Source organism: Crinia signifera, chromosome 4, assembly GCF_055691185.1.
Source record: "Crinia signifera chromosome 4, ASM5569118v1, whole genome shotgun sequence".
Taxonomy (NCBI): Eukaryota; Metazoa; Chordata; class Amphibia; order Anura; family Myobatrachidae; genus Crinia; species Crinia signifera.
This window is the reverse complement of record NC_139220.1, coordinates 334271688-334282031: the sequence shown is the minus strand read 5'-3', so window position 1 is coordinate 334282031 and position 10344 is coordinate 334271688. Positions and strand designations below refer to the sequence as shown.

General features: G+C 43.3%; 1 protein-coding gene across 1 annotated transcript; it reads left to right on the top strand.

The window, feature by feature from the left end:
- Positions 1-8989: 8989 nt before the first annotated feature.
- On the top strand, positions 8990-9985 carry LOC146073506 (olfactory receptor 5B12-like). The gene has a single exon (XM_083180682.1). The coding sequence runs from the start codon at positions 8990-8992 to the stop codon at positions 9983-9985; it is 996 nt and encodes a 331-aa protein (XP_083036808.1).
- Positions 9986-10344: the final 359 nt, after the last annotated feature.

Genomic DNA, 10344 nt, shown 5'->3' with positions numbered 1-10344 from the left:
TGTCCTAGTACCTAAGCCTTCAGGTGCTTTAAAGTTCTGTAATGACTTCCAGAAATGAAATCAAGTTTCTCAGTTGACGATTACCCTATGCCCCAGGTTGATGACTTGGTAGAACATTTAGCCAATAGTCAGTATCTCACTACACTTGATTTGACAAAAGGATATTGGCAGATTTCGTTAAGAGAAGCTGCTAAGGCAAAAACAGCCTTCTCTACCCCAGAGGGCTTATTCCAGGATAAAGTGCTCCCATTTGGTTAACATGCTGCCCCAGCAGCCTTCCAGAGAGCTACAGATGGGGCTTGGCCCATCTTTGCAGGGCTGGTGTTTCTAACGCCAGCCCTGCCATCGCGCAAATTCACACGCGCCCCCTGGCAACGGAGCCTGCCTCTTGTCCCCGCCGCCTCCCCCGCAATCGCCGCAGGTACCCCACGCCGCCCGAGCGCACCCCTAACCCTGCCCGTCTCCCTAAAGTGGAGACGGGCAGGGACACACAGCGTCCCCGCTGAGAGACTTGGACGCGCATGCGTGTGAGACGCACGCGCGTCCCAGTTCAGTGTAGCCCCTGTCCATCGGCGCTCGCCAGCGGGGAGGGTCTGGCGAGCCCCAGCCAAGGATGGCAGGGGCTACATCTGTATGAATAAGTTGTTGCGGCCCCTCAAGGAATATGCAGCTGCATATTTAGAAAACATTGTTATTTTCAGCTCTGACTGGGAGTCACACCTACCAAAGGTAGAAGCTGTTTTAAAGTCTCTACGGGCACACAGGTTTACCACCAACCCTGAGAAATGTGCCATTGGTATGGTGAAAGGCAAGTATTTGGGGTACATTGTGGGCAGAGGACAGGTTAAACCTCAGCCTAGTAAGGTATAAGAAGTCCTCACCTGGTCTAAACCTAAATGTAAGGCACAACTTTTCTTGGTATGGTGAGATATTATCATTTGATAAAGGGATGGAGGCAGTACTGGACTGCAGTGCCCAGTGGTGAGGCTGGGGTGGGTGGCAGAGGGTGCCTCATTAGTTTGTCATGCAGACATTGACTGGGGTTTCTGGGATGGCGAGCCAGTGACACCTGGTGTGGTTTCAGTGTCACCTTGCCTGCCCTGTGGACAACAGGCCGAGTATGAGGGCCCTGCTAGGTCTGTGCAGCAAGGGCCAAGAGGGCAACTAAGTGCTCCTCAGAGACAGCCACAAAGCCAGGTAGCGGCAGGAGGGGGGACCACACACACACAGGGCTGGAGCTTGGTCAGTCACTGGTAGGGCACTGCAGCCAGGGCCATGGCCAGCAGCAGGGGCTAGGGGGGCAAGGGCTCCTCAGACACCCTGCCACACAGCAGGCCCACACACAATACAGCACTGCACTGTGGGATTGATTGGCTGGAGAGATGCAGAGCAGCAGAAACCCTGATGGAAAGGTCACTGTCAGCCTTGTAATATAATGCTGTGAGCAGCACCAACATCTGTGATGACCTTCTGCACATGCGCCCGCCTGGGTCGCCCCTGCTTTACACACTGGCTCATTCACAGAGACGGCTCCAGTCCAGGAGGTGTGCGGACACAGCATGCTGCCAGAGCATCGTCTTCTCCCAGTCAGGATACTCAGCAGCAGCGCCGATCCACCTGCATCATCACTATCAGTACCGCACTTCCTGGAAATCCCGGCGCTCCCCAGAGTCCACACGGGCACTGACTCCCCCAAGACACCGCAGGGTCTGCTGCATGATAGTTACACCCCTGGTGGTGAGATTGACACAATTTGAGAACTACATGTAGTTTACTGTATTTCTAATTTGTGGGTATTGTTGCATTATATTATTGTATTGTACTGTTTGTATGCACTTGATCTAAATTTATGACCCCCAGGAGGTTGACAGCATCTTTATTTCTATATTTTTATTTCAATTTGTGTAATAAATGTATTATTTATATATATGACCGTGAATTGTTTGTGTGTTATTAAGCACCACATAATCAGTGTTTTTGATTCTTTTAGCTTCACCAGGGTGATTGCAGCTAAGGGGCAGGAGTGTTCCAGAGACAGCACATCTCCACATGAGAGTAATTTGGAGGATCCAGACCAGGTTTCGGAGCAGTAGCAGAAGCCAGAGTGGGTAATCAGCAGCACCTCTGATCTCCTGATGAAAGGGTTTCCAGGGCCTAGGGTAAATGCTTGATAATGGATTAGCTGCCCAAGCGAATGGCCAGGGTGTGGGCTATGGTGGGGACTACTGAAGTGTTTGCAAGAGTCTGTTCTATGCTCCATTACCTGTATGCTGTTGCCTTTAACTACGCTTGCCTATAGGATTAATCTGGTATGCTGTGACCTGCTTTATAAAATAAATCAAAGTCTTCATTTGAATCCCTGTTTATGTGATTCTTTTCACTATACCAGAGGCAGAACTCTGGGAGGCAATGGAGTCATCTGCCGCCGGGCTCCTGCTCCCAAGGGGGCACCTCTCCTCCCCTGCAATTTTAAATCCATTAATTGAAAGCCATCAATAATACTTTGGAGTTCTGAAATATGTGTTCTCTCTCTCTCTCTCTCTATAGATATACTGTATATATGCCTGTTATATTTCATAACAGACATACAGAATATACAGTATATACTTTATATAAGGTTTTGTGTGTGTATGGGGCGGGGGGGGCAATACACATCTTGCCTGGGACGAACTTACGCCACTGCACTATACATATATCTATCTATCTATTTTCCAAGGATCCGCACACTCGTCCAGGAAAAGTAACATATACGGGGTGCTCCCCTAAGGAAAGGGGTATTTCCAAAAAATAGCAACAAGTCCGGTTTTTTAGGCCAGAGAGGGCACTCACCACCACAGCAGATAAAATTGCTTTTTATTCAGAGGATGTAGACAGGCATGGTCAATGTTTCAACCCCGGAGGGCCATTTTCAAGACAGCTACAGAGATTCAGTGTGTTACCACCACAGGTCAGGCATATATATATATATATATATAGATATATATATATATATATATATATATATATCTATATATATATATGCGCACAATCGCCTTTCTAGCGATTCCCAGGCTGATTGAGAGGCAATGCAAATAAACGTAATTGATTAATGGGCGCTTCTTTTAATGGAATACAATTCTAAAAAGCAAAAGTCTTTGGTAAAAGGTATTGCTGGTATTGCTAGCGGCAGAGGTGTTCATAAGGGTGGACTCACCCCTAACACTCATTGCGCACACACCTATGCACAAGACTAAAGATAATAAAAAAACATATAAAGAACATACAAAAAATAGAAGTAAATAGAAGTAAATGGTCCTATAGTAATACAAGCAAAAAGTCAAGAATAGAATAGAATAGAATTCCTTTATTCGTCTCACAATGGAGAAATTTGCAATTGTTACAGCGAGGTTCAAAGGACAGATAAGAGTAATAGCAGAATAAGAACAGACATTCTAATCAGCAGGAAGAAAAGACCTGCGGTATCTCTCCGTTGAGCATCGAGGGTGAAGCAATCTATCACAGAAAGTGCTACACAGATCCGTCAAATTCTTCTGTAGTGGGTGTGATGCATTATCCAATAAGAATGTTATCTTGTCTATCATTCTCCTCTCACCCACAATCTCTACAGAATCCAAAGGCATTCCTAGGACAGAACTGGACTCCTTACCAGTCTGTTTATTCTCTTATTTTAGGCACAAGAGCAGAGTCATTAGAGAACTTCTGCAGATGATAGGTTGATGTATTGTATGTGAAATCTGCAGTATAGAGGGTAAAAAAAAAAGGTGCCAAAACTGTTTGGGATACCTAGATGGCCGCCACCACAGTACTGGCCGGGGAAACAGAACCCAAAACCAAAAAATGGCTGTCTGGAGCCTCCACGATGGCACCTCACAATTCCAGAAGGTCTGCAGGAGTCCACAGACTGAGTGGAATTAAAAACAAACAAAGAATAGTAGCGCTAATGTCCAGTCCTATTTAGGACCCTTAATCCAGCTGCTAACTTAAATAGGATCACCAAATCCTAAACGAGAGACAACAGCAACAAAACAAAAGAAAGGGCTTGGATTCAGGGGATAAAGTGAAGCCAATCTATACTAAAATTAATTAGTTGCCTAGGAGCATTCAAAGATACAGAAACAGTATTAATGAAAATAATACAATTTAATATTCAGTTACATTGGTACCGGCCGATACCAGACATGGAAAGTTATGAAACAACAATATACACAGACAATAAAGAATAATAAAGATCAGGATTACCCTGAATTATTAGTTCAAATATGCTAAAATAGACCATATATTGTAGAAGAGGAGATCAATGTCCTCTTTTGATATAAAATATGAGAGATTCACTTGCTCCAACCTCAAACCCAAAATAGGTTAGTAGTGATGATAAGTAGTCCAATGTTGTTAGTATGGAAAAAGAACAGTCACATATAGTCAGTCCAATATTGATCTTGTTAGTTGGACACTTGGCATATTTAACCACACTCCTATTTAGAATCAGCTGGAAGGCATTTGGCAGTGTGCTGTTAAAAAACAAAGTCTCACACAGAGAAAAAAATATATTTTTTGTGTACTTCAAAAATTGATACAAACACAGCAGAGTTTGAAGATAAGCCGGCCGGCGGTACCTTTCAGTTCGGCAGGATTTTGTGGCTGACGCGTTTCCCCGCTTACTTGTGTCAGCGGCTTTCTCAAAGATCAAGTGTCACTTGTTATTTGAGGTATGTGAGTATCTTTCTTCTTTTCATGGGAGAGTTGATACCCCCGTGTTCCACGATCCAACTTGCAGGGGTGTCATAGCTCAGGACGATTCTTTTTCTGATCATGGGCGTTCTGGTCGAAGAAGAGAAAGAAGAAGAAAGGAGGGGGTGGGAAAGCATTCGGGGTGGATAGAGACTAACAGGGGAGACGCAGACAACATAGAACATATACAGAAAACAAGATCTACCAAAGAGTTAGGGAGATCGGATAATGGTACCATAGACAACAGTATATATGGCAAAATATATCTAACTCTAACTACTGTATTAAACACAATAATGGTATACATATAAGATATGTAAATAACTAATCCAGAGACCATAATGGAGGGTCTACTAACAGAGTCTGCTTGACCAGCAACCCGCTTACTTGTATGTTAAAGAATAGGGAAAGCAGACTAGGGAATAAGCATGTAACAATTTTCAAATCGTCCGCTTACTCTGGGGTCATGACCCATCTATATAGGTGTGCAAAAGGCCAAATGAAGAGTCTTAGATATCCAAAGGGGGTGAGATCAATAAAGATAATTTGCTAGATCACAGGAGGGCTGTTCCAGAGAAATCTGGTCCAGTCGACTATTCCAAGTCATTTAAACAATAGAAAAATGGTATGAAAAGTGTCAGCTGAGAGGAAAACTTCAGGGGGCAGTAGGTGCAGCAGCTTGATCACTGATATCCTGATCATCACTGCGGGTTCTCTTGCGGAGGTAAGCCTGGGCATCTTTCGGCATCATAAAGTCTTTGTGGGATGTGCCTTTGTAAATACGGAGACGTGCTGGGTATAATAAGCTGAATTTTTGGCCCTCAGTGATCAATTGGGAGCAAATGGGCGAAAATGCCTTGTGGGCCGTGGTAAGCTCCACTGAGTAGTCCTGAAATATATATAGCATGTGATTTTCCCACATCAGGTCTTTAATTTTCCTTGATGCCGCCCATATGGCTTGTTTGTGGAGAAAATTGAGGGTTTTAAAGAGTGTGACTCTCGGTCTTGGTTTTGTGGGGGAGGGGGTTGGTCCCACCCTATGAAACCTCTCTATCACTAAATCGCTGCATTCCTGAGAAATCCCCAGTAGTGAGGGCAGGGTGATTTTTACAAAGTGTGCCAGAGCTGCATGTTTAAGGGACTCAGGGAGCCCCACGATGCGGGGGTTGTTCCTCCTGGATCTGTTTTCTATGTCGTCCAGATTGTTCCAGACCTGGTGATTATCAGTAGTTAAGCTTTTAACTGATTGTTTCAGCCCTTCAATGTCATGGGTAACAGCACCCAGTGTGTTCTCTGTCTGTGCGACTCTCTTTGTCAGTGCCTGAATTTGCAGTGTAATATCACCTACTGCCTGGTGAGGAATGGTGGCTTTAATTGCCTCAACAACTTCCAAGTAAGTGACCGGGGCATCAGTGTGGTGTGATACCTGTGCTCCGAAGAGATACCTTTGACGTCAGAGGCTGCCTTTTTGACGTCAGAGGCTACCTTTGACGTCAAAGGCTGCTTCACTATCGGCGTCTGGTGCCATATTGCCTGGTGTGCGGCGCAAAGTCTTTGCATCCGGCGGCAACATAAAATGATCCATCTTGGATCAGGGCACAGCGGAGGATGACTGGGGTCTGAGTGAAGGCTGTTTATAGCCTAGAGACGGTGTTCAGCAGTGTCAGTCTACGGAGCTCCGGTATGTGCGCCCTCACAGCATGTAGCCGGAACCGGAAGTCCCAACTTGATATTATTATGTGGGAATTTATATTTCATTTCACTCTGTGGGTAAAGCCGAACTGTCATTTTAGATGGTCATACACTTATACAATACGGCCCTTTTTTCTTACGATTTTAACCCATTTAGCTCGTTACTGTTTTACCTTTCGATCTGATGCCTGGCCTGTGTACATCGGATCTGATCCGGAGATCGCCATGGCTGCCATCAGGTTTTGCCTGATTCTGTGACAGGCAATGGCAAAGAATACAATATATCATAAGCAAAAATATCATATGTGGTGCAACCACAGGGAAACCCGACAGCTCCCTGGCGGGCAGTAGCCGATGTATCGTTTGCAAGGCTTCGTGCGATACATCAGCTTAGTGAATGGGGGGGCATAAGTCCAACAACTTTTAGGAAATGGTCAGTTTTGCAGGAGGAAATTCAATTGAACATTAATATAATTCAGAACTAATATGTGAAAGAGAAAATAATTTTATTTACATTCATTCCTTACATCAGGGATAAACTAGTTCACAAGTAAAAATAATCAGGTCCCCAATTAATTGGTTTCTAACTGACAATGTGCTCTGGGGCAGAGGATAATTATACTTCTGGGGGACTGAGTTTAGTATAAGAAAGGCACCGGAATCACATAGAGGAGAAGCTTTGTGCTGTAAATGCCGGATCTACATCTCACAGATGTCAGACTCCAAAATCAGGAATCATTTTACTATTATTTATAATTATTATTTTCTTTTAGATTGTATTTACATACAAGTCAGGGACCAGGTGACATAAGTACATTGTTACTCTGATACCAGGCACTTCAGGATATCGCTGATCAGTTACTATTAATACCTGAATTAATATCTGACAGATGCGTCCTATATCTTATTTGTGTTATTCATCAGAAATGTCCTTTTCATTGGTGTTATTTATCTTTTTGTCTTTTGTACACGTTCGGAGCGGCTGTGATCAGGGTTAGTTTATTTGTGATATTATATATATATATATATATATTTTTTTTTTTTCCCAATACTGCCGGCACTCAAGAATTAATCTTCAACTGGCTCCGGTGCCAGAAACATTTATGTATACCATCCAAATCCCTTTGGCAAGGGACAACAAACGGCACTCGGAGACGTACTATGGGTGCAAAAGAAACTTTAGTTGCAGATGTGGGTAACGTTTTGGGGGATCAACCCTGTTCTCAGATCCTTGTCCTACAACTTGTCCTACAAGGAGAAAAATAACCATTTTGCTAAAAAATTGCGTTTTGTTTGCCACTAGCGTTTGTTCTAGGATCCTAGATTTTGTCTTATTTCTTAGATAATGTTCTTGGCTTCAATTGTCATTACAAAATTTTAATTAGCTAAAGTGTATAGAATGGGAGATATTTACAATTTTCCAGGTTCAAAACAGTTTCTAACTCATAAAATTGTCTTTTTCGTAAATGAGTATAAATTAGACCTTAACTTTGGAAAATTAATTTTTAACTAAGTTTTCTTTTTTCTTGAATTTGTTGCATTAAAACACATCAAAGTAATGTTTCAATGTAATTTTTTTTTCAGATATTTCATTTGTTGTGTTGTGATTTTTGTGAGATTTTTTTCCCAACCTGTAAGAAACGATGGCTTCATCAGAAAATTCATCTTCCACCTCTATAGCTGGCTTAAGTGGTGTAAGGGTACTTATGTATTAGCTTAGTGGGTGATTCTCTGTAAGAAAATCGCATCGCATTCATTATTTGCATGCAATGCGATGCGATTTTCCTATGTAATTTATTCACTGCTCTCTGGCCTTGGGCGGTGCGATGAGATCGCATCGCATGCGATCGCATCGCACCTCCCACAAAATTGCATGCGATCGCATGCAATTTTATAGGGTGTGATGCCATTTAATGTAGTATACGCTTTCATGACATACAATGGTATTTAGGCACCCCCCCTACTATCCACGCCACCCCGAAGTGTGGCAACCGGTGGTGGAATATGTTCTCCTGAACTTTTTATACCCCACTATCCACGTTGGCGTGGAGTTGATGCTTTAATGTGTGGCGAGTGCAGCGAGCCACCGAGCCCGAAGCGTAGCGAGCAGACACGAAGTACGTTACATGTATTCCATGTCCCCTCGCCATGCTTCAGGCTCGGTGGCTCGATGCACTCGCCACACTATATAAAATCAGCTCCATGCCGACGTGGATAGTGGGGGTATGAAAAGGTCGGGAGGACATGTTCTGCTGCGCTCGCCAGTGGGGGGGCCTAAATCCCATTGTATGTCATACAACTGTATACTACATTAAATGCCATCGCATCCTATAAAATCGCATGTATTTGAGCAAACTGCTGTGTTTTGTGTTTCCTAAATTACCAATATACATTTTACGCCCAGAAATGCAATCTAGATTGAACTTGAATGATTGAAAATGTACCCTAATGATAGAGATACATTTGTATTCATAGCTGGTTTAATGTTGAAAACTTTTATTTTAATAAGTGAATGGAAGTGTCTTGTATTCTTCAAACATTTTACATTTTCTCCCCTACAGAAATTAATATGGACGTCATAAACAAGACCCAGGTGAAGGTCTTTGTGTTTACTGGACTAACTGACAATGATAAACTTGCCCCGTTCCTCTTCATACTATTCTTCAATATTTATATGGTGACCATACTGGCAAATGTTGGCATGATGACAATTATCTACAGCAGCACAACCCTCCATACTCCGATGTACTTCTTCCTGAGCTACCTCTCTCTGGTGGATATATTCTACTCTTCAGTTATAACTCCTAAGATGATGCAGGACCTTATATATATAAGTAAGACTATCTCATTCAATGGCTGCGCCCTACAGTTTTATTTCTTTGCTGCCCTAGCATGTAGTGAGGCTCTTCTACTCTCCAACATGGCCTATGACCGGTACGCTGCTATCTGCCACCCGCTCCACTATGTGTCCATAATGACTAAGAAGAAATGTCTGTCTCTTGTTCTCATTATCACCTCCATTGGCTTCCTGCAGTCATTGGTGCAGACCATCTGTGTGTTCAGTCTCCGGTTCTGCAGGTCAAACCTTATAGACAATTTTTACTGTCATGCACCTTCTTTGTACAAAATGTCCTGCTCTGACACGTTCGTCTGCGACATGATAACTGTTTCCATTGTAGCTTCTTCTGGCACTGGTTGTTTGATGATTATCCTGGTCTCCTATATTCTCATTATTTCTTCAATTTTCCGTATTAAATCTACTAAGGGACGACAGAAAGCTTTCAGCACCTGCTCCTCACATCTCATGTGTGTCTGCATCTTTGTTGGGGCAGTTTTTTCCACTTATCTACACTCTCCATCCAGTGCATTTGCGGAACTAGACAAGATGGCCTCTGTCCTTTATTCTGTGGTGACACCATTGCTTAATCCACTGATATACAGCCTGAGGAACCAGGAGGTGAAACGGATCATTATGCAAACATTGCACAATCTTTCTGCTGTAGCTATAGCAGTGTCACACACTAGTCTTAATTCTAGGGCCCGCCTACTTGTATTTAGCAAATAAAATTAATTTTATTTATTTATTTACAGTTTCTTATATAGCCCAGCAGATTCCGTTGCGCTTTACATTTGTAACCAGAGATAAAACAAACTGGGTAACAGCAGACAGACTTGGAGGTAAGAGGGCCTTGCTGCAAGCTTACACTCTACAGGGATATAGGAGGGAAACACAAGGACAGGCACAGAGGCGTAACTAGAACTCTTTGGGCCCAATAGCAAATTTTTGCTATGGGGCACCCCTCCCTCCCCCCCCTCGTGCCGCTAAGAGACAAAAACAATGCTGGGGAAAGATGTCAGATAGGGTCAGGAAAAGAGAAATAATGTGAGGAGAAAGAGGGAGAGGAGCAAGCGAGAAATGGACAG

Coding starts and splice junctions, on each gene's coding strand:
- LOC146073506 (XM_083180682.1), top strand. CDS start 8,990: ATGGACGTCATAAACAAGACCCAGGTGAAGGTCTTTGTGTTTACTGGA.